The following is a 24,923-nucleotide window of genomic DNA, read 5'->3' as shown; positions in this document are numbered from 1 at the left end:
ATTTTGGCTCTCCGCAGATGAATAATTAAAACGAAATATGCATATTTATTATTTATTTTTTTTTGGCTAATTGACTTTCTCATAATTTTGATCGAATGATTTTGAGAAAAAAGGAGCAGGGGAGGAGGCCTAGTTACCCTCCAATTTTTTGGTTACTTAAAAAGGCAACTAGAACTATTAATTTTTTACGAATGTTTTTATTAATAAAAGATATACGTAACTTACAAAGCTTACGTAACGAACTTCTGTATTCTCATGTTTTTATTACGTATATGAGGGGGTTCACCCCCTCGTCAGTACCTCGCTCTTTACACTAAAGCTTAAATGTTGTCCCTATTTCTTGAGAATGACCCCTGAATCACAAAAGCCGTAGAATAAATAGTTGAAATTACTAAAAATACTTTAGCGTGAAGAGCGGGGTATTAGGAGGGGGTAAGCCCATCATATGCGTAATAATTTTTGTTCGTTTTAAGTTTTAATCATTCTCCTTACTCTCAGTTGAAAAAACTTTTTCATATTTATTTTTCCATTGTTTTTTTTTTTAAATAATGCTAGAAAATTCTGCGCTTCCTTCATGAAAATTTTCTTCCCCCATGACAAATCCCTCCAAGGGAAGTTCCCCCAACATATCCACCCCTTCTCACCCCCCCCCCCCCCCCCCCCGAACCTGAAAATCCCCCTGAAAATGTCTGTACACCTCCAAATAACCATTACTATATGTAAGCACTGGTCAAAGTTTATAACTTGTAGCCCCTCCCACGGGGACTGTGGGGGAGTAAGTCGTCCCCAAAGACATAGTTATAAGATGTTTCGACTACGCTGAATAAAATGGATATCTCAGAATTTTGGTTTGGTGACTTTGGAAAAATAATTGGCGTGGGAGGGGTCTAGGTGTTCTCCAGTTTTTTTGGTCACTTAAAAGGGCACTAGGACTTTTCATTTCCGTCAGAATGAACCCTCTCGCAAGATTCTAGGACCACTGGGTCGATACGATCAACCCTGGGGAAAAAAATAAACAAACAAATAAACACGCATCCGTGATCTGCCTTCTGGCAAAAAATACAAAATTCCACATTTTTGTAGATAGGACCTTGAAACTTTTACAATAGGGTTCTCTGATATGCTGAATCTGATGGTGTGATTTTGTTAAGATTCTGTGACTTTTAGGGGTTGTTTCCTCCTATTTTCTAAAAAAAGTAAATGTTATCAGGCTCGTAACTTTTGATGGGTGAGACTAAACTTGATGAAACTTATATATGTAGAATCAGCATTAAAACGCGATTCTTTTGATGTAGCTATTGGTATAAAAATTCCATTTTTTTTAGTTTTGGTTACTATTGAGCCGGGTCGCTCCTTACTACAGTTCGTTACCACGAACTGTTTGATTGAAATCGGACTAAATTTGGGTGAAGTTAGACTGTTGCAGCCATTGTCGATAATTGGAGGGGCTGGGCTTGATTTGAAAATAGATTCTGGGGTGTTTCTTTTTTAATTTAAAAGGAAAACAAAACTGTACCCTTCCCTAAAATTTTGAAAATACACTTTTTCCCTTCGCTACATTTTTGTGAATTGACGCCATTGGTTGCAGTTCTGAGAATAATCCATTCTGAATAAATAGAAGGCTCAAGACATGCATGTACACACAGATTTGTTTAGGGGGGCTCATTGATGCCAGCAGATTTGTTTTATAATTTGCGAAAGAACTGCCCAGAAATTCAGGAAGATTTAAGTTTCTGGATGTCCGTTCGTCCTAATAATAGAAATTAATTGCGCAAACAAATTTATGGGAATTTCGGAAGAGCATGATCTCCCTCAAATATGGGTTGAGATTAAAATGAAAGATCTTAGAAGTCACAATCATATAATCCTTCTGAAGAAACCTTGTTCGGGTTTTCGAGCGTGGTCTGCCAGTCCCATTTGCATACCCCCCCCCCCCTGTATCACTGTTTTGACCATCTGTATGAAATTTGAACCAACAGTAGCGTGATATTCTGATTTCACTTAAAAGAAAGTGTGTTCGACTGGCTGTCAGTGGCGCTTTGGCTAAAGGCGTAAAATACCACTTTCCCTTCCAATATCTACAAACGTTTATTGACAGTTGTGGAGTCAGTACGCTGCTCCTGTGTTCGTAGTTACCGGTGATTTCAATCAAACTCACAAACAATGGTGTTCAGCATTTTCGACTTACAGCAAGTTGAGAAAATTGCAGCCCACCAGAGTGATAGTACACTAGATCTCGTACTTACCCACCTTTCTGACTTTTACCTCCCTCGCCGTTCCCTCGGTTCACTACAAAGCTCCCGTCATTTCATCATTCTGTGGCAAACTAAGACTCCTTTCCTCAGACCAAAAGAGAATAAGTTTACAGCTCGGCCCATGACCAAAGAGTCTATCTGGTCTTTTGGGAGATGGATAGGAACCTTCGATTTTGACGAAAATGGTTTATTAACATATCAACCTCAAAGTCGAGTGAGTACGTTTTCTACTCCTGCAGAAATGCCATGAACATTTCCATACTAAACGGTTATGGTAAGTTACAGTGACAAAGCTTGTATAACAAAGGAATATGAAACCCTAATTATGACCCTCTGCAAGCTGCATGCGGGTGGTTTAAACATTTGCTACGAAGAAACTCCGTATCCACATCGTGAAAGTTAGCAGGGCGGCACAGAAAGCATACATTCACGGTAAAGCTTCGCCATTTCTGACGGCTGACCCCCTAAAACTGCTGACTCCCGGGTGAAGCGGCTATCTGGTAAGAGTGTTGTTGCCTCCTCTTATTGTCCCCAAAGCAAATGCTCGACACTCGAAAAAGTTCGAGCTAATAAGATGCAGAACAAATCGATTCAGCAGTTCTTTTATCCCGTTTTATACAAGTGTCAATAATTATGCTTAGTTGTAAGAGATAGCGTAATTTAGTTGAGGCTTTTGCCAATCCCAATGAACGCTGTTTTAAAGAAATGAATCTTAAACTTTCTTGAATGACATTACGTAAGTAGAAAGAAAGTGATGCCAGCTGGTCAATTTCATCAAACTGTTGATTCTAATTTGAGACAAATGGTATATTTTTTAGTACCCGTCATACATGTGCTTGATGGTGAGCAAGGGCATTGGTCCAAGGTAGTGATACTTGGGGATGACGTTTTAAAACTGAAAGTGATGTATTTGGACCACATTTGCCACACTGTCGATGCTGTTGTCAAAGATACATCATTTGTAGGATTTTCGCATTGTAAAGGGGATTTTGTCAACTTATTGAGCATATATTTATTGATCTTTTTAGATTATCCGAGCAGAAGATATACCAGGTGACCCACCGGTTACATTTGGTGCAGCCTTGAGTGCAGGATTAGATCTTGATAGAAACGGGTACCCGGATCTGCTCGTTGGGGCCTATGAAGAAGCCAAGACATTTTTGATCATGACAAGGCCTATTATAGGTATAACTACGAGTGTCCTATCAGAAGAAAACCTGAAAAATGTTGATCCAAATCGCAAGGGCTGTGAGAAATACCCAAACGCTACTGAAGTATGGTAAGTGATTTTCAGGATAAATTTTCATTGCGATGTCGCTTGTTGTGGTTATTTTAGTATAAAAATAGTGGTTCTTTCACAAGGCAGCGTAGAATATTTCACACTGGCGTAACCTAAGATTTTATGTTACGTTATGTAATCTTACGTAGCAGATTTTGTCCGTAGTAGAACGGAGTTCTACATAACATTTTTGGTTGGGAAGTTTTTGTTATGTTAAGTAAAAGCAATAGGCTGTAGTAGCAACAAAATGGAACTTCTGGACGAGCTATTCTCAAAATGAGATGACAATCTTTTCTTAGAAAGTTTCGCACGTTTGCTCGGATCTTGAATCTCCAAAATAGTTCCATATTTTTAGTTTGAAAAGTTTGCTTATGTAGTGGCGTGATTTGGTCAAAATCCTGGGGGGGGGGGGCAAAGTTGGAGCCAATTTTCCCAATTCAAGTGAAAATGACAGTAAAGATTGACGATTGAGCCATTTGGTACCATGAAAGTACTATAAAGCTTAATATATACTAAAGAAAACTGATCCATTTCTGTTGATGCTTAAATTATGCAGACTTATCTTAGTTTTGACAAGATTTTTGAAGAAACTAAATTTCAGCTTGGAGGGTGGGGGAAAACTTAGGTCTTGGGGGGGACCAAGGTCTTGGAGGAGCGATTCTTCCCCCTAGAGAATTTTGCCCCTGCTTATGTGACGATCATGATTCTAAACGATGATTATAGTGATGTAATGGAATTTTACGGTAGTCTAGTGTGAAAGGGTTTGCTTAATTGTGGAAGGTTATGCGTAGCGTAGCTTAAACACTTAGCGTAGAAAATTACGCTCGTAGTGTGGTAGCTGCTTAACTGATGCTACTGATCCTTTGAGAGATCTGATTATTTTGGATGACCTTGCTGACTTGCTGAGTAGTTTGGAAAACAAATAAGTATTCAATCAGTAGATTTAAACAATTTTTGAGGGAACATTAGCTAAGCATGACAAAACGAGAAAATGTAACGAACAAAAACTAGGAAAATCGCAGTCAGTGGAAAAAGACAGAATGATGCAAATATTCTTAGTGTTTGTCTTTTATTCCTGTTTTTTCAAGGTTTGTTTTTTATACTGTCCTATGGATTTGTATCTGTATTTTTTTATTCTTAATTCTTGACTGAGGACAGCTTAGTAGGGGTCTTGACAAAATTGCTTGTATTGTTCTCTTTTATTCTGGCTAGGGTTTTCCTGGTTTTTTCTTCGTTAGACCTACGTGTTCTAGTTTTTTCAATAATTGTCTTTTATAATTTTAAATAGTATTTAAAAAAAAAACAACTTAAAAGCCCTGAAACACATGACAAAGAACAAAGAAATGGTATAAAGGTAGCTTTAGAGGGTAGTAATACTTTTGGTAGTTTTTTAATTATGGGAACGATTAAACTTCATTGGATGAATTAAACTTCATTGGAGAGGCAAAGTGGGGTCTTTCAGATCCCTTGTACTTGCGGAAGCCCGTATGTGGGACGTTATAACCAGAATAAAAAAAACAAGTTTTTGACTGAAAGTAAGGAGCACCATTAAAACTTAAAACTAACAGAAATTATTATGTATATGAGGGAGGTTGCCTCCTCCTCAAAACTTCAATCTTCACGCTACAGTTTTTTGGCACTTCAAAAAAAACAACTTATTGTTAATCTAAACGAACCTTGTGTTTCAGGATTCGTTTTTGAAGAATTAGGACAGACGTAAACTTTACCGTAAAGAGCGAGGTGTTCAGGAGGGGGATACTCTCTCATATGCATAATAATTTCTGTTCGTTTAAAGTTTTAATGTTGCTCCTTACTTTCAGTTGAAAAAAAAACTTATTTTATTTTATTTAATTTCTAGTGATTTTTTTTAAATAATGCCAGGATATCTGGTTCCACGGAAAAATCACCCTCCCCACGGAAATATTCTCTGAATAATTCAATCCTGGCGAAAATTTACCCCGGAAAATTACCCTTAACATCTCCACGCGTAAAATTGAACCGGTAAAGAGAAAGCAAGACATATCAAGAAATTTTCCTCAGTGTAAAATTTCCTCTGAGAAGTTTACCTTCTGGTAACTTCCTTCTCACGAAAAACCCTTCCCTTGCAAAATCCGCGCTGCGGAAAACTCCCCCCACTCCCTACTTGAAGAATGTATGAATAGTTCCCAATAACAAATATCATACGTAAACAAAAGATAATTTTTTAACTGAAAGATCTCTCCCCGGGGGCTGTGGGGGGTCATGTTACCTCCAAATACATATTTATTGGGCCTTTCAACTATGCTGAACGAAGTAGCTATCTCAAAATTAAAAAAAAGTGGCGTGGAAGGGGGCCTAGTTGCTCTCGAATTTTTTGGTAACTTAAAAAGTAGAACGTTTCATTTTCGTTAGAATCTCCCGACGTTCTATGTCCACTGGCTCGATACGATCACTCCTTGGGAAAAAAAAAAACAACCAAAGAAACAAATAAACACGCATCCGTGGGATCTTTCTTCTGGCAAAAATTACAAAATTTCACATTTTTTCAGATATGAGCGTGAAACATTGACGACAGGGTTCTTGGTACGCTGAATTTGATGATGTAATTTTCATAAAATTTTATGACTTAGGGAGTTTTTCCTCCTTTTTTGAAGATCAGATAAAAATTCTCAGATTCGTAGCTTTTGATGGGTAAGCGTAAACTTAATGGAACTTATGCATTTTGAATCAGCATAATAAGCCATTTTTTTATTAATCTATTGGTATCAAAGTTCCGTGCTTTGGAGTTTCGGTTATTACTGAGCCTGGTCGCTTGTTACTTACAGTTCTTTACCACCAACTGTTTGATAATGTACGTTAGATTTCCAGGGACCGGGGTTTAATGTCAATTTTCAGGGGAACGATTCAAATTAAGAAAATTTTATCCTAAAAACTAGGTGTGAATAGAGACGCAGTTGAATTTGACTTGAATTTTATTTATAATAATTTACTGAAGTCAGATAAAGTAAGGTTCATTTATCCCAATGCGTTTGACCTCTGCCCACCTTTTAGTTCAAATAAAGCTAACGAACCGGAACCTAGTAGGTCAATAAGTATTACTTCCGGTATTGCATTGAAAAAATAAAAGCAATGAACAATACGTATTTATTTTATTTTGTATATATATATATATATATATATATATATATATATATATATATATATATATATATATATATATATATATATATATATATATATATATATATATCTATATATATAAAAACTAGCTGTTGGGGTGGCGCTTCGCGCCACCCCAACACCTAGTTGGTGGGGGCGCTTCGCGCCCCCCCCAAGCCCCCCCGCGCGCGTAAGTCGTTACGCGCCATAATAGTTACGCGCCATTGTAGTTGTGTCCCTATGTCCCACCTGTGAATATAGATAGATATATATATATGGTTTTAACTACGTAAAACTTGCGAATATACAACATTCTTTGCTGTCCCATTGTCTTTGCATATAAATAGATTGTCAGGTTTACCGACTCTTGAACATGCAACATATAATGGTCCATGGGAAAACAATCTGTATTCAGATCTATACCTCATGATTCTAATGATTGCCCTTGAGCTTTGTTGATGGTGATTGCTAATCGACCATTCCCTGTCCCGGTGTCCCGGTCGTCATTTACATCCCCCTGTTTCCCCCGGTGTCCCCGTTGTAGTTGTGTCCCTGTGTCCCGGTCGTCATTTATATTCCCTGTGTCCCGGGTCCCGGTCGTCATTTGTATCCCGGTGTCCCGGTCTGTATATACATTCGTTTTTTAGTTTTGTTTTTCTCCTTTATTTTTTTCCTTTTTTTTTCTTTTTTAGCTTATTTAGATTTTTAGATTTTTTAGTTTTTTTATTAGTTTTTAGTTTTTTTTTCTTTTTAGTTTTTTTGTCCCGGTCGTCATTTATATCCCCCTGTTTCCCCTGGTGTCCCCGTTGTAGTTGTGTCCCTGTGTCCCGGTCGTCATTTATATTCCCTGTGTCCCGGTCGTCATTTGTATCCCGGTGTACCGGAGTTGTGTCCCTGTGTCCCGGTCGTCATTTATATTCCCTGTGTCCCGGGTCCCGGTCGTCATTTGTATCCCGGTGTCCCGGTCTGTATATACATTCGTTTTTTAGTTTTGTTTTTCTCCTTTATTTTTTTCCTTTTTTTTTCTTTTTTAGCTTATTTAGATTTTTAGATTTTTTAGTTTTTTTATTAGTTTTTAGTTTTTTTTTCTTTTTAGTTTTTTTGTCCCGGTCATCATTTATATCCCCCTGTTTCCCCCGGGTCGTCATTTATACTCCCTGTGTCCCGGTGCTTTGTTGATTGCTAATCGAACATTCCTTTTGTCCTGGTCGCTTTCTCTTTGAGTGTCGTCATTTATTTTTTTCTTTTTTAGTTCTTTTAGTTTTTACCTTTTTTAGTTTTTTTTAGTTTTTAGTTTTTTTAGTTTTTTACCTTTTTTTAGTTTTTTTAGTTTTTTTTAGTTTTTTAGCTTTTTTATTTTTTTTATTAGTTTTTAGTTTTTTTGTAGTTTTTGCCTTTTTTTTAGTTTTTTTAGTTTTTTAGCTTTTTTATTAGTTTTTAGTTTTTTTTGTAGTTTTTGCCTTTTTTTAGTTTTTTTAGTTTTTTAGCTTTTTTATTTTTTTTATTAGTTTTTAGTTTTTTTTGTAGTTTTTGCCTTTTTTTTCTCTTTGAGTGTCGTCATTTATTAGTTTTTTCCTTTTTTTTTTAGTTTTTTATTGGTTTTTACCTTTATTTTAGCTTATTTTTCAGTTTTTTCCTTTTTTTTAGTTTTTTTTATTTTTTATTTTTTTTAGTTTTTTACCTTTTTTTAGTTTTTTTAGTTTTTTAGCTTTTTTACTTTTTTTATTAGTTTTTAGTTTTTTTTGTAGTTTTTGCCTTTTTTTAGTTTTTTTCAGTTTTTTTTTTAGTTTTTTATTGGTTTTTACCTTTATAGTTTTTTTAGTTTTTTAGCTTTTTTATTTTTTTTATTAGTTTTTAGTTTTTTTTGTAGTTTTTGCCTTTTTTTAGTTTTTTCAGTTTTGACGTCACCTGATCCAGTTTTTTCAGGTGACGTCACCTGACACATCCATCCATCCATCCACAGACAACTTATTTTTATATATATAGATAAGTTGTCTGTGGATGGATGGATGGATGTGTCAGGTGACGTCACCTGAAAAAACTGGATCAGGTGACGTCAAAACTGAAAAAACTAAAAAAAGGCAAAAACTACAAAAAAAACTAAAAACTAATAAAAAAAATAAAAAAGCTAAAAAACTAAAAAAACTATAAAGGTAAAAAACAATAAAAAACTAAAAAAAAAACTGAAAAAACTAAAAAAAGGCAAAAACTACAAAAAAAACTAAAAACTAATAAAAAAAGTAAAAAAGCTAAAAAACTAAAAAAACTAAAAAAAGGTAAAAAACTAAAAAAAATAAAAAATAAAAAAAACTAAAAAAAAGGAAAAAACTGAAAAATAAGCTAAAATAAAGGTAAAAACCAATAAAAAACTAAAAAAAAAAGGAAAAAACTAATAAATGACGACACTCAAAGAGAAAAAAAAGGCAAAAACTACAAAAAAAACTAAAAACTAATAAAAAAAATAAAAAAGCTAAAAAACTAAAAAAACTAAAAAAAGGCAAAAACTACAAAAAAAACTAAAAACTAATAAAAAAGCTAAAAAACTAAAAAAACTAAAAAAAAGGCAAAAACTACAAAAAAACTAAAAACTAATAAAAAAAAATAAAAAAGCTAAAAAACTAAAAAAAACTAAAAAAACTAAAAAAAGGTAAAAAACTAAAAAAACTAAAAACTAAAAAAAACTAAAAAAGGTAAAAACTAAAAGAACTAAAAAAGAAAAAAATAAATGACGACACTCAAAGAGAAAGCGACCAGGACAAAAGGAATGTTCGATTAGCAATCAACAAAGCACCGGGACACAGGGAGTATAAATGACGACCCGGGGGAAACAGGGGGATATAAATGACGACCGGGACAAAAAAACTAAAAAGAAAAAAAAACTAAAAACTAATAAAAAAACTAAAAAATCTAAAAATCTAAATAAGCTAAAAAAGAAAAAAAAAGGAAAAAAATAAAGGAGAAAAACAAAACTAAAAAACGAATGTATATACAGACCGGGACACCGGGATACAAATGACGACCGGGACCCGGGACACAGGGAATATAAATGACGACCGGGACACAGGGACACAACTACAACGGGGACACCGGGGGAAACAGGGGGATGTAAATGACGACCGGGACACCGGGACAGGGAATGGTCGATTAGCAATCACCATCAACAAAGCTCAAGGGCAATCATTAGAATCATGAGGTATAGATCTGAATACAGATTGTTTTCCCATGGACCATTATATGTTGCATGTTCAAGAGTCGGTAAACCTGACAATCTATTTATATGCAAAGACAATGGGACAGCAAAGAATGTTGTATATTCGCAAGTTTTACGTAGTTAAAACCATATATATATATCTATCTATATTCACAGGTGGGACATAGGGACACAACTACAATGGCGCGTAACTATTATGGCGCGTAACGACTTACGCGCGCGGGGGGGCTTGGGGGGGGCGCGAAGCGCCCCCACCAACTAGGTGTTGGGGTGGCGCGAAGCGCCACCCCAACAGCTAGTATATATATATATATATATATATATATATATATATATATATATATATATATATATCTGGTCGGATTTTTTTTATTTTAGGATTTCTGCTGATGATGATCACTGTACATGGGATCGAAATATCCAGTATAGTGTTTGATTATTTTTTTCACTGTCCTAATAAAAGGATATATCCCTATTTGAACTGTTTCTTATGGTTTTGTCTACCTTCGTCCGAAGGAAACACTAACACCAAACTAAATATAATGATTGCTACTCTGACAATTGTGCCGTCCCATCTCCTCCCTCAGTGGAACTATATATAGCTCTAAATAACATATTTATCCATTTTTTTCGTTGCTTGAATGCCTCTGTTCATTTGGGGGTATTTTATTCTTAACTTGGTTTATAGGGTCCCGTCGTTGCGTAGCAATGAGAACTGATGATTGAACATATTATTGTAAATAAAGTGTTTTAAAAAGTAAATAGAAATGGAACTAAATCTGAAAATATGATTGATATAAATTTTTTGTTTATTATAAAGTAATAAATGTCTTATTCTAGTGTTTTTCCTTGTATATATAGCCCAATTAAAGAGGAAAACAATTGTCAGATTAGCTACCAATATCTTAAGAAAGTGTCGATTGGGAAATTGAATAAGTCTATTCTTATACTATTTTAGTATTTTCTTCAGAAGAGGGAAGAGACAAAAATGTTTCTGTGAACAGCTCCAGCATGGTCCGGTGGATTGGTTGACATTTTTTTTTATCGATTTAAGTTTTGGTGGTGAAACGGATATCAAACAGTTCGTGGTAACGAACTGTAGTAAGGAGCGACCCGGCTCAATAGTAAACGAAACTCTAAAAAACAGAATTTTGATGCTAAAAGATACATCAAAAGAATAGGATTTTCATGCTGATTTTAAACATATAAGTTTCATCAAATTTAGTCTTTGTCATCAAAAGTTACTAGCCTGAGAAAATTTGCCTTATTTTGGAAAATAGGGAAAACACCCCCTAAAAGTCATAGAATCACGAAAATCACACCATCGCATTCAACGTATCAGAGAACCTTTGAGCGAATATTTCAAGCTCCTATCTACAAAAATGTGGAATTTCGTATTTTTTGCCAGAAGACAGATCACGGGTGCATTTTTATTTGTGTTTTTTTGTTGTTGTTTTTTTCCAGGGGTCATCGTATTGACCAAGTGGTCCTAGAATGTCACAAGAGGGCTCATTCTAACAGAAATAAAAAGTTCTAGTGCCCTTTTTAAGTGACCAAAAAAATTGGAGGGCACCTAGGCCCCCTCCCACGCTCTTTTTTTCCAAAAGTCAAGTGATCAAAATTTTGAGATAGCCATTTTGTTCCGCATAGTCGAAAACCATAATACCTATGTCTTTGGGGAAGACTTACTCCCCCACAGTCCCTGGGGGAGGGGCTGCAAGTTACAAAGTTTGACCAGTGTTTACACACAGTAATGGTTATTGGGAACTGTACAGACTTTTTCAGGGGGATTTTGTTGGTTTGGAAGTGGGGTTGAGGGGAGGGAGCTATGTGGGAGGATCTTTTCTTGGAGGAATATATCATGGGGGAAGAGAAATTCAATGAAAAGGGTGCAGGATTTTCTAGCATTACTGTAAAAGAAACAATGAAAAAATAAATATGAAAAGTTTTTTTTCAATTGAAACTATGGATTAGCATTAAAACTTAAAACGAACAGAGATTATTACGCATATGAGAGGTTCTAAAAATGCTTTAGCATAAAGAGCGAGATATTTAGGAGGAGATAAATACCTCGTTCTTTATGCTAAAGTATTTTTAGTAATTTCAACTATTTATTCTACGGCCTTTCTGATTCAGGGTTATTCTTATAGAATTGTGACAAAACTTAAAATTTAGTGTAAAGAGCGAGGTATCAACGAGGGAACAAACCCCCTCATATACATAATAAAAACATAAGAGAATAATAGTTTGTTGCGTAAGTTAATTCTTAAGTTACGTATATTTTTTACTAATAAAAACGCTCGTTAAAAATATGCCAATTTATTTTAATAATTTATGTGCGGAGAGCCAAAATCAAACATGCATTAATTCAAAAACGTTCAGAAATCAAATAAAAAAACTAGTTTTTTTAACTGAAAGTAAGGAGCGACATTAAAACTTAAACGAACAAAAATTACTCCGTATGTGAAACGAATTGTCCCCTCCGCAATCCCTTGCTCTTTACGCTAAAGTTTGACTCTTTGCCACAATTCTACGTTTTAAAACCATTAAAAACCTTAACATAAGGAGCGAGGGATTGCGGAGGGGACAACCCATTTCACATACGGAGTAATTTCTGTTCGTTATAAGTTTTAATGTCGCTCCTTACTTTCAGTTAAAAAAACTAGTTTTTTTCATTTAATAGGAAGTCAGGCCTCATTTTGTATTGCCTTTCTCAATTTTAATTAGACGTTTTTATGCAACGACATGTCTTTATATTGCAGAAAAGCTGAAATGCAATTCAAAATGGGAAAAGAGTAGTTTTGTTTTCTTCTTTAGGTGTGGAGCTGAGGGGTCGCCAACTTCTCACCATGTGGTGTGTATCTTGGATAATCACATATGCCAAACAGCTCTACAATGTTTGGTATAGTTTTGCCATGCTCAGCGGAGTTTTGCCACGTATGGTATTGTTGTGCCTGGCGTGGTAGAGTTCCACCACGCTTGGTAATCTCTGCTGCGTTCGCAGCATTTCTGCCATGCTTGGCATACTTTTGCCCCGCTTAGCATGTGCCACCCAGTGTGCGTGATTTTTTAAAATTGGCACGTTTTCGGATTGAGCATTTATTTCCATTTGAACTAAGCTCGAGAGCCCAAAAGTGATGTGTGGCTCAAAAACATAATGGGGCCGAAAACCAACATATTTTTGTTATTTAATACTTTTGCTCCTTAACTTGGGTTATTTTATTCGTCTATTAGCTATTTTTCATGTATTTGTCTGTTAGTTATTTGTCTATTAATAGATTTATTTAATTAGTTTATTTTTGGTCTCGTGCACTATAAGTAAAAAGTTTCAGAAATTCTACCGAAATCAGAGATCCTACATTTTAAAAATATTGGAATTTGGGATTTCCCGATTTACTTTTTTAGAAATCTAGTTGTTAGATTTCTAATTGTTAGAAATCTTGACGAGATGAAAAATTTTTAAGGACCTAAAGGGGTAATTTTGTGTTCTAAGCGATCCAGTTTTAACGATTCGGGTGATCCCTAAGAATGTGATTTTCGGGACTCGGGGAGTTTTATTATATTTTTCATTATACTATTTAGTAGGGTAGAAAATAAATACTTAATAGGCTATAAATATTTTTAACTTCGGAAGAACTTTTTTTTGCCGTTTCATGATCCCCATATGGGAATAAATTTTTGAATCTCTATTTTCTTCCACCACTAAGCTACAAACGGCTAATCGCAAAAAAAAATACAGCAGTAATATTGCTCATAAAGGTGAAATTGAAACAAAGAATGAAGCTGAAATTAAAAGAACATAAATTGCCACGAATGAAATTGGTAGTGTCATCCTTCAAATCCCTCAAAATGCTTATGACATTCGAAATCAACTTTTAAAAAAAAGGTGAAATTGTTCGAACATAATTAGAATCCCGATTTACTTTTTTAGAAATCTAGTTGTTAGATTTCTAATTGTTAGAAATCTTGACGAGATGAAAATTTTTTAAGGACCTAAAGGGGTAATTTTGTGTTCTAAGCGATCCAGTTTTAACGATTCGGGCGATCCCTAAGAACGTGAAAGTCGGGACTCAGGCTGAAAATTAGGGTAGAAAATTAATACTTAGTAGGTTATAAATATTTTAAACTTCAGAGGAACTTTTTATTTGCAGTTTCATGATCCCCATATGGGAATAAATTTTGAATCTCCGTCTTCTTCCACCACTAATCTACAAACTTAAAAAAAAAAAAAACGACAGCAGTAATATTGCTCAAAAAGTTGAAATTGAAACGAAGAATGAAGCTGAAATTAAAAAGAATATAAATTGCCACAAATGAAATTGGTTGTGTCACCCTTCAAATCCCTCAAAATGCTTATGATGTTCAAAATCCAATAGGCCTCCCTTCCCCAAATTTTTATAATACGTTATGTCTAGTAAGGTCAGAGAAAAGACAATCTTGGGAGACGCATCGCTTTTTAGTAAGTCAACGCTGCTGTATTTACTGTAATAATCTTTGTTGCTGTATTTTCAACTACTTCTTCGTTTTTATTAGAGCATGATGAAAGTGGTTCTGGCATATGGCATTCTGGCTATGGATGGATTATTGTTCAATCAACTATATAATTCTTCTCTTACACCTTTCTGAGCAAATAACAAGCTGACCATAAATTTTTTGACGTAAAATCTCATGCAATGCTTCACGGAAAAAATGATTCGTCTCACCCTTGCCAATCTGCTATTATTATTAAAAAGTCTTATGTGACTTTTCGGAATAATTAGATTTATTCCCCAAGTCCTCAAACCAGGCATTGCCAATCGGTTTGTTTAATTATTTCAACCTGTATTGTTTGATTTATTAAATATTTAGAAGTTTCTTTTTCTCAAACTACAGTTTGTCCTTTTTTTGTCACTTGAAGCACATCTCCATTTGCCCTGTCAATCTGCCACTATGCCCATTCTGTAATACTTGTGGTTTCCAATCTGTATCTAAATTAAATAAAAAAAAACAAGTTTTTCAAGTGAAAGTAAGGAGCAACATTAAAACTGAAAACTTGCTTATTTAAGTCTCCTGCCGGGCGCTGCTCGGCATAGAGAATGACGTCTACCTCCTCCGTCCGCTTCGATCCATGGTGAGTATTTGCTCTTCGCCCTGTCTGATGTTTGTCATCGTCCAGAACTCGGACAGGCTGTCGGATCAACGCGTCTTCGGTAGGCCGTGAGATCGCTTCTAACCAGATTTGATAGAATCGAAGTCAAGGATCGTCTTTGCAGGTAGATGTGGTGGCATTCGAAGCAGGTGTCCGAACCATCGTAAGGTTCGCTCTGCTGCTTGAGTCGAAAACCGAGACTGCTTTGTGAGCTGCAGAAGCTTCTCATTGATGACGAAGTCGGACCGAAAACGAACAGAATTGAAACGAAAACTGAAAACGAACAGAAATTATTACGAATATGAGGGGGTTCGCCCCTCACCAATACCTCGCTTTTTGCCCTAAAGTTCCTATTGTGTTCCAATTCTTTAAGAATGACCCCTTAATCACAAAGGCCGTTAAATTAGAATCAATGTTTCTTTTGAAAGCGTTAAATGACGTTAGCATAAAGAGCAAAGTATTAACGAGGGGGCGAACCTTTATGATCGTGTTTTAGATAATGTTGGGAAATCCGACGCCCCCTTCATGGAAATTCTCTTATCCCATGAAAAAATCCTTCATGGAAAGATCTTCCCAGTTAACCCTCTCCTCCCGCCCCCCTTCTTCTACCAGAAAAAATCCCCCAAAAAACGTCTGTATACTTCCAAATAACCAATACTGTATGTAAATAATAGGCAAAGTTTATGGACAAAGTTCAACCCTTCCTCTGGGGAATGTGGGGGATTAAGTCGTCCTCAAAGACATAGGTATTAGATTTTTCGACTATGCTGAACAAAATGGCAATCCTAAAATTTCGATCAGGTGACTTTGGGAAAAATTGAACGTTGGAGGGGGCCTAGTTGTCCTCCAATTTCTTTGGTTACTTAAAAAGGGCACTAGAACTTTTAATTTCCGCTCGAATGAGCTCTCTCGCAACATTCTAGTACCACTGGGTCGATATGATCACCCCTGGAAAAAAAATTAACACGCATCCGTGATCTTTTCTCTGGCAAAAAATATAAAATTCCACATTTTTGCAGATATGAGCTTGAAACCTCTACGGTATGGTTCTCTGATACGCTGAATCTGATGGCGTGATTTTTCATTAACATTTTATCACTTTTAGGGGTTTGTTCTCCCTTTTATCGAAAATAAGGTAAACTCCCTCTGGCTCGTAACTTTTGATGAGTTGAACTAAATTCGGTGAAACTTATATAGTAAAAATCAGCATAAAAATCTGATTCTTTTGATGCATCTATTGGCATTAAAATTCCGTTTTTTAGAGTTGCGGTTACTATTGAGCCGGGTCGTTCCTTACTTACAGTTTGTTACCACGAACTGTTGGACTACCAACAGAATGGATAAGCAAGTCTCCACTGAAAAAGAAAGTACAAATTGGCGCTGGGAGAATCTACAGAAGCTGGGAGAACCTGTAGAATCTTGCAAATAGAGAGCCGCTTTTGGAGAATTTTTTTTAATTGGAGTCTGATATCAAAATTCTATGTGTCACCTCATATTTTATCAACACTAGGACCACTTTCTATTTTGCAAGTTTTCTATACTCTTTAATTGTCGCTGTGTAACACGATGCCTTTTGAACTACTGTTTAAATTTTAGAGGAAAGTAAGACATCTGTTTTCATAATTGACTTCTGTGCATCATTTGTCCTAAGTAAACAGAAAATAACTTCAGTACACTATTTATTTTTTTCATCAGGCCATTTCATATGGAAACAGTCGTCTCCTAGAAGCTTCAGACAGGGCCAAGAGCTTATCCAGAATTTTGGAATGGGGGGGGAGGCACAAAAACTTGAAACTCATGACAAATTTGTGTATATTCATTTTTTTCCTTTTGCGAATCTAAAATAAGAATTCTTTCGAGGGGTTCAAACCCCCTAACTTCTCCTGGATGTGGCTTTGGAGAGGTCTCATTTGATGGCAAATTGAAAGTTCTAGTTTTGTCTTTTAATAGTCAAAAGCGAGTAAATTGTAACCAGCCCCCTCCGTGCCATTCGTAGCTACCATCTCCTTTCAATATCACAGATCTGGTCATAATTTTGAGATAACTATTTTGTTCAAAATATTCGAAAGTTCCAGTAATTATACCCTCAGGGATTATATAAACCCCCACAGCCTCTAGGACAATGGTTTTAATTATTTAAGTTACCCATTGTTTATATATAAGTTCCATTATTGCGGAAGAGGGAATACTTGATCCTGGTAGTGCCATTTATAACATATAAGGAGCGGTTAACAGTATTAAGTAAAAACTTTTTGGGCATGTTGTTGGGGATGTTGACCCAAGCCAAATTTAGTATCTGTTTAGTCCATGAATCTAAAACTTTCAGGACATGTTGAGGGATGTCAAATCTAAATCAAAAGATACTACCTACCTGCACAAAGTGTCACGAACAACTAAGGGTATAAAGTTGAAATTTTCAAGGCATGTTGAGTGGGAGATAGAGCTAAATCAAAAGCCCCTTTTATGCATCCAGGTTATTAAAAAGGCCTATTTACAAAGTCTCTGGAACGGATAAGGGTATTAGGTGAATGAAAAGGGCATGTTGACGGGGATACTGAAATAAATCAACTGACGCTAAGTGTATGAGTGTTTTCCAAAGGTCGCATCGCCAATACTTCTGTAACTGGCTAGAACACTAAGTTAAAATTTTTGTTGACATTGGAGGGAATTAGAGGGTGAAACTGAAAATCTTGGAAAACGCTTAGAGTGGAGAGATCGGGATGAAACTTGGTGGGAAGAATAAGCACAAGTCCTAGATATGTGAGTGACATAACCGAACCGGATCCGCTCTCTTTGGAGGAGTCGGGGGGTTTCTAGTGCTTTGGCGAGTTCGGTGCTTCTGGACGTGCTAGGACGATGAAAGTTGGTAGGCTTGTCAGGGACCTGCACTAATTGACTTGATTACCGTCGTTTCTTCGATTCGACCATCTTGGAGGAAGAGGAAATCGTGAAAATGGAGGTATGTTAATCTTACGAATGGGTGATCGGATCTTAATGAAACTTGATATATAGATATATCTCACCGGGCAAGAAGAGACTAAAGGAAAACTGCATTTGCAAGTTTATCTTTGTAATGATTGCCAATAAACAAAGAACATCAAAATCGATATCTCCAGTACCGAGTCCAATTTTAGGTTCCGACCTCGTCACAAGTGCCATGTGAGCTCTTGGCTCTTGTTGTCAGTAATTTTGGTTATTTTTCTTATTATTTGCTCTTTTTTCGATAAAGTGAAAAGATTGTACCTCGGTAAGGCCTATAAAATTGAGAAAGAAATATAAAAGAAATAATTTATGTTGTTAAAAAAGACCAAGAAATGCGATTCCAAGAAAATATTCTTCTAAGACTTGTTTTAAAATGGTTATGCGATTAATTAAAAAATGGAGATTTCTAATTTTATCTATGGTTGAAAAATTATTTAAAAGTTTATTGCACTTCGAGTGCCACTTGGATTTGTGATTTGGTCTGTTTTTTTTTTTTTTTTTCACTTTGTTATTTTCCACATTTGCGACAGTCTTTATTGTAATTTTTTTTTAATTTTGCATTATAGATAACTTCGAAGACCACACTGCCTTTCCATGACGAAAATATAACAGTTCAAAACAGGGATGAAACAGTTTTAATCGACAGTGAACAGATATAAAAATTTTAACTGGATATTTTGAACACATATACAGTGTTCATCACCAGCAGTAAAACTAGAAGATGTTATATTATTCTTTGTAGATGGATAATTATTGATGTCTTCTAGTTTTACTGCTGATGATGAACCCTGTATATGTGTTCGAAATATCCAGTTAAAAATTCGATCGTAATTTTGTATTACCTTTTTGCGTTCATCATCCCTTTTATCCATTTCTGAGGCTCAAATGAAATCTACTAACAAATTAAAATTAAATCTTATGTAAATTCTTAAAGGTTGGTCACTTCTTAAGGAAATAAAAAAATAAAAATTAAATTTGTATTTAAAAAAATAAAAAAAATATAAAAAATATAAAAATAATTAAATATAAAAAAAAATTAAAAAAATAAAAATGGCACTATTATATTCGTTATTCTATGCTATTTCCAAGTATCATAGGTGCTTTACTGACAACGAGTCCTTCCCCTTGAGATCTTGTACATAGCCTGAATAATATATTTCTCAATACTTTTGTGATATAGAGACCACACGTTATTCTTGATCTGGAATAAAATCGGTTTTCTGTGTACGCTTGGAGATAATCAGCTTATCCTGAGTGAGATAAACTACTATTCAGGTGTAGGTAAAGAATACGGCATTAGACTTTACTGTCCCTACCGGCGGTGCTGATCTCCGTTTCTTGGCCAATCAGCTAGGGAGTGCAATGGGGGGTTGGGGGCCAACCACCCCGTGCTTTCGCAAACCCTTCCTGTTTACTTTCCCCAGATTTCTCCAGGTACACATTTAGAGCTTGGTCGACTCTGGCTGAGCTTTGAGAGTCACGCCACTGACCCCCGTCCCAAACTAAATAATTGGATACATTAGGATTCCAACTCTCGCCCTCTCAGACAAAGGATACTGATAGATAATTTAGGTAATAATTCAGATAATTCAGACTATTCAGGCATATTTCAATTAAATATTTAATATAAAGAGTTGGTTAGATTAGGTATTTAATATAATGCGTTCCTGGCGACCTGCTGTGCATAGTCTTCTGTTGAAGTTTCCATGATTTTGTTGCTAAAGTATTATATTTTCGTGTTATTTTAGTATATTTCAATATGATTAAACTAACTTCACTTCTTAAGGGTGGTCGCTCAGATTACAAAGTGTGGTCGCTATATCATACACGTACCTATTTCTCTATTAATTGATTGTCGTTATTAGTCATGTTCTCTGTTGAAGCGGTTTTTTTCTGCAGTTTTTATTGATGCAATCTAGTTTTGCCTTGGATTGTTATCAGTAGGCCTATCTGCCAAAATATAAACTGAAATCATTTTAAGAAGTAGGTAACAATAGAAGGAAGCATGGTAGTCAAATTAATAGGAATTTACTAAATATTATAAAGAATTTCGTTGACAATAGGGTGCATTGTCAGGAAAATCACTATGATGTCTGGAAATAGCATAAAGTAATCATTAATTTAAATAAGAGTTCTAATTTATTTTGTTAGTACGTTTTCTTCTGGATTGGCCAGCCACTGAATATTTACCTAATCGTATATTAGTATACTCTTGCCGACTTTTTCTTTGATTTTTCATCTCGTCACTTTTGCGCTATTGCTTATAAACATTCTTGTTTGATTAATCTCTTTCAGACTTCGTATATTCCGACCATAGTATTGGTTGTCAAAGAAGTCAAATATAACTTGGGATCAGAATAAAAAAAAAACGCCCATGTGTTGATCAGTTTATACAAAACAGACATATGCATCTAGAAACAAATATCAAATTTCAACGGCGTTTTCATCAAATTTTCTTTCAATGTAATTCAAACCTCGTCAATTTATTTCTCTGGAAAACGCCCAATATATTCATCAAAACATCTTACTACGCCCTTATATTAAAACATATTTATTCCGTCCTAATTTCATTCCCATAAAGAAGTAATTTGTCTGTAATAGCTTGAACAATTATAATGAATGCATATGTACCTGCAAAATCACTGAACTAAATGCAGCTATTACGGGGAGGGAAGGGAATGCTAAACTATGGACATTTTCTTTTGTCATCAAAAAACTGAAGTGTATATCTGGAAATTGAGGAACTGTGACCATATGAAATTACATGGCTAACTTCTGTCACACTTGATGCATGTCACCTAATGCGTACGATTTATTTGATAGTAGTCAAATACTTCTTGTATTAGACTTCTGGTTTTGATCACAGCTTAGATACCAATACAGTTATGAAAACTCGATTTATTTTTGGGACCCAGTGCGCGGTAGCAATACTAGCGGCTGAAGACAGGGAACTGGCAGCACAGCTGAGATACCAATATTGGTATCTAAGCTGTGTATGCAACAAAACAAAATTTTGTTCCCGCCTATGGTGTTGTAGTACGATCTACGCGTCGGAGCGCAGGTTTGGAGGAGGCGCCAAGTTCAGAGCTCTTTACCAAAAGCTTCTCATGGACAAGATAGGAGTTTTCATAACTGTATATTGGTATCTTAGCTGTGGTTTTGATCCTGAGGTCTGCCTAAATCACTAACTTCTTTAAAAGTAAGTCTCGCGTAATAGCGTTGCCAACGCGGTACAATTGTACCGTTTTTGACACGATTTAGACATACTGGTACAAAGCCGTACGTTTGCAAGTTTTTGGTACCGTGCCAATTTCCCTGCACATTTTGATTTTACTTTCTTCTTTCTTACTCGGATTTCTGTTCGAGTATTACTCTGTTTTCTTCTTGTCACTGCGAATTTTAACCTGCTGTTCAGACGGTAGAAATAATCCTGTTTCGGCACAATTTTAGTCGAAAAACTGACCCAGTTAACTTCACACTTTCGACAACGCTGTATGTATATCGACTTAAACCATCTCACAGAATAACGAAAAGTTGAAGCATGTACTTGTATGTTTTAATGCCTGTACCATTGTTAGAGGGGTTTATTATTATTTTAATTGAAGTAATAATATACTAGGTGGCTGTCATTCAGTATTCCGTTGGACTTGATACTCGTAAGCGTGTAGGTCTTAACAAGGCACTAACGCAACATCTTTATTTTGGGTTGGGGTGGGAGAAGTCATCAAAGTCTACCAAAATAGGAAAAAAAGTATAGAAAATCTAACAATCTGGCGGTTTTAGCAACCAGGCTCTAAGCCTGGAGTAGAAATACTCTAATCAATTCTGCACTCAGAAATTATAATTATTTTTTAAGATCTTGAATTTTGGGGGAAAATTCAGCACGAAATATATCAAACATATGAAGACGCGTGCTTGTTTTCAAACCTGGGTTGTTTCTTAAAAGTAAAGCGTACGGCGTTTGACTTTACATTGCCTACCAGCGGTGCTGATTCCTGTTCCATGGGCCGTTATCCAGGAAGTGAAGTGGGTTGTGGAGGAATAAGGACTCCCCATCCTTTGCTTATACGCGCTCTTCCTGTTTAGCTTCCCCATATTTCTCCAAACATGCATTTAGAGCTGGGTCGACTCTGGCTACGCTTACAGAGTCACAACACTTACCCTCGTTCCAAACCAAATAACCAGTGACACCAGGAATCAACCTCTGTCCTCACGGCTTATAACAAAGTTAGCTAGCTGGATCAGATCGGCTAATTTTTATTTTCAGGAAAATTCACACAGAAAATGAAAACGGGGCACATTTAGGGACGTCAAATTAAACATCACGTCCCCGAAAAATATATTTAAAATTGATCCTTGAAAATTTTCTTAGCTCTTTTCTTGTTGAAAAAAGAAAAGAAAGTCAGCAGAATTTTTGATTTGTTCTGTTTTAATACGAATAATGTGCGCTTCAACGCGATTTTTAAAATTAAAGTAAAGAGCGATGTAAGCCCTTGAGGCCAAAGTGTCATTTGAGCTCGACTCAAAACAATATATATTTTGACGAGTGTCTTGTCTTTCCATCATTATATGCGTTCGTTAAATAGTATCTCGTCATAATAACTTACGAACGGGTGATCGGATCTCAATAATGAAATTTGATATTTAGAAGGATATCGTGTCTCAAAGGTCTTATTTTAAATCCCGACCGGATCTGGTGACATTGGCGGGGGAGTTTGGGGGGAATCTAAAATCATGGAAAACGCTTAGATTGGAGGGATCGGGATGAAGCCTGGTGGGAAAAATAAGCAGAAGTCTTAGATACGTGATTGACATAATTGGAACGGATCCGCTCTATAGGGGGAGGGGCTTAATTCTGAAAAATTAGAAAAAATGACGTATTTTTAACTTACGAAGGAGTGATCGGATCTTTATGAAACTTCATATTTAGAACGACCTCGTAACTCAGATTTCTCATTTTAAATCTCAACCGGATCCAGCGTCATTGGGGGGGAGCAGTTGGGGGGCTGACATCTTAGGAAATACTTAAAGTTGAGAGATCAGGATGAAACTGGATGGGAAGAATAAAAACCTGTCTAAGATACGTGACTGACATCACTGGATTGGATCTGCTCTCTTTGGTGAGGTGGGGGAGGGGGGGGGGGTAATTTGGAAAAATTAGGTATTTGTAGCTTACGAAAGGGTGACCAGATCTTAATAGAATTTTATATTTTGAAGGAGCTTGTGCTTTAAAGCTCTAATTTTAAATTCCGACCAGATCCTCTGATATTGGGGGAGTTGGAGGGGGAAACCGGAATTCTTGGAAATCGTAAAAGTTGGGGTATTTTTATCTTACGAATAGGTGATCGGAAAAACTATTCCCATCACCTAAGATCGGAATAAATAATTATTCTTTAATGAAATTTTATATTTAGAAGGAATTCATGTCTCAGAGCTCTTATTTCAAATCCCGACCAGATCTTTTGACATTGGGGGGAGTTGGAGGGGGAAATCTTGGAAAACACTTGGAGTGAAGGAATCGGGATGAAGCTTGGTGGATAGAATAAGCAAATGTCCTTGATACGTGATTGACCTAACCGTACTGGATTTGGCTCTCTTTGGAGGAGTTGGGGGAGGGGTTCAGTGATTTGGCGAGTTTGGTGCTTACGGACGTGCTAGGACGATGAAAATTGGTGGGTGTGTTATGGAGCTGCACAAATTGACTTGATAAAGTCGTTTTCCCAGATTCAACCATCTGGAGGGCTAAAGGGAGAGAAAAATTAGAAAAAACTAGGTATTTATAACTTACGAGTGGGTGATCGGATCTTAATGAATTTTGATATTTAGGACATCGTGACTCAGAGCTTTTATTTTAAATCCTGACCGGCATTAAGCCTCTGATTTTCCTTTTAAATTAATCTATTGATTCTTAGAATTTTGTGAGAGCTCATACTATATGAGCTCTTGGCTCTAGCTCTTCTTGCCTCGTCACAAGTGCCATATGAGCTCTTAGCTCTTGTTTAATGCTATAATAGAAAAAGAGAAACCTTTAAAAAAAATTCGTAAATTATAGATGACAGTCGAGACCTAAGTAGGGAGTTGGAAGGGGACTCATGTTCTGTCTTATTTTTGATAATTTCTTTTTGTTTTGACAAGGGTTTGAATCCTCCATCCCAGAATTGAAATCTCGAGTAAAGTCCGATAATTTTGTGTTTCGAAACCGACTTTCACACGTAATAAATTACAAACTTGCGACTTTTGAAAGCAAAGAATAACTGAAAAAACTAAAAATTGCTTAATTGTTGTCAATTGATTGTCATTGAAAAAAAGAACTAGTTGCAGCTAAACAATAATTAGTTGTTAGCAAATTTATTACCAACCAATTTTAATAATAAATAAATAAATTTTAAAACTCCTGTCGTTAAAAAGAAATACAAATTTTATTACTAAAATAAAATTTAATTCTGTACTGAATATATCACTCATTAAGATATTACTCGTATTTAAATTGGGGTTAAAAGCCTGAAAGCAAGGTAGAGCAAAGAATAAAAAAAAATCCTTGGTATAAGGATAAAATTTGATGAGGTTTTATCTGAAAAAAAAATTATAGTAAAATTTATGTTCGACAAAGTTTTAAATACATATATGCTTGCAGTAAGCGACTGTAAAACCTTTTTGCCGCCAGTCTACAATTTAAATCACAGATATCAAGCTCTAACCTCAAAATTTTAAATCCTTAAATTTCAGATCTTTGTTGGTGGTCAACTTAACAAGCGGATAATTTTCTACTCGTGTAATTTTCTCATTCGTGTACTATAAAATGAGGATAAATATAAAAAAAGAAGTGTTTTACTATTCGGGCGTGTTCGGGCGGAGGTCTGACATATACTGTGCCGAAATTTGAATTGATTGTGTTTGAATTGCCAGGACCTTTTATGCGCATCCACTTTT

At 35.6% G+C, this 24,923-nt stretch overlaps 1 protein-coding gene across 4 annotated transcripts in view; it reads left to right on the top strand.

Annotated features, from left to right (window-relative positions):
- Positions 1-24,923, top strand: part of LOC136026482 (integrin alpha-PS1-like) — a 220,469-nt gene that overhangs the window by 108,475 nt on the left and 87,071 nt on the right. For all 4 annotated transcript variants that reach the window (XM_065703098.1, XM_065703097.1, XM_065703100.1 and 1 more), the window contains one exon: positions 3,284-3,534. In XM_065703098.1, the coding sequence (XP_065559170.1) occupies positions 3,284-3,534 (251 nt within the window). The remainder of the gene's footprint in view (positions 1-3,283; positions 3,535-24,923) is intronic.

Source organism: Artemia franciscana, chromosome 4, assembly GCF_032884065.1.
Source record: "Artemia franciscana chromosome 4, ASM3288406v1, whole genome shotgun sequence".
Taxonomy (NCBI): Eukaryota; Metazoa; Arthropoda; class Branchiopoda; order Anostraca; family Artemiidae; genus Artemia; species Artemia franciscana.
This window is presented reverse-complemented; position numbering and strand designations above follow the sequence as displayed.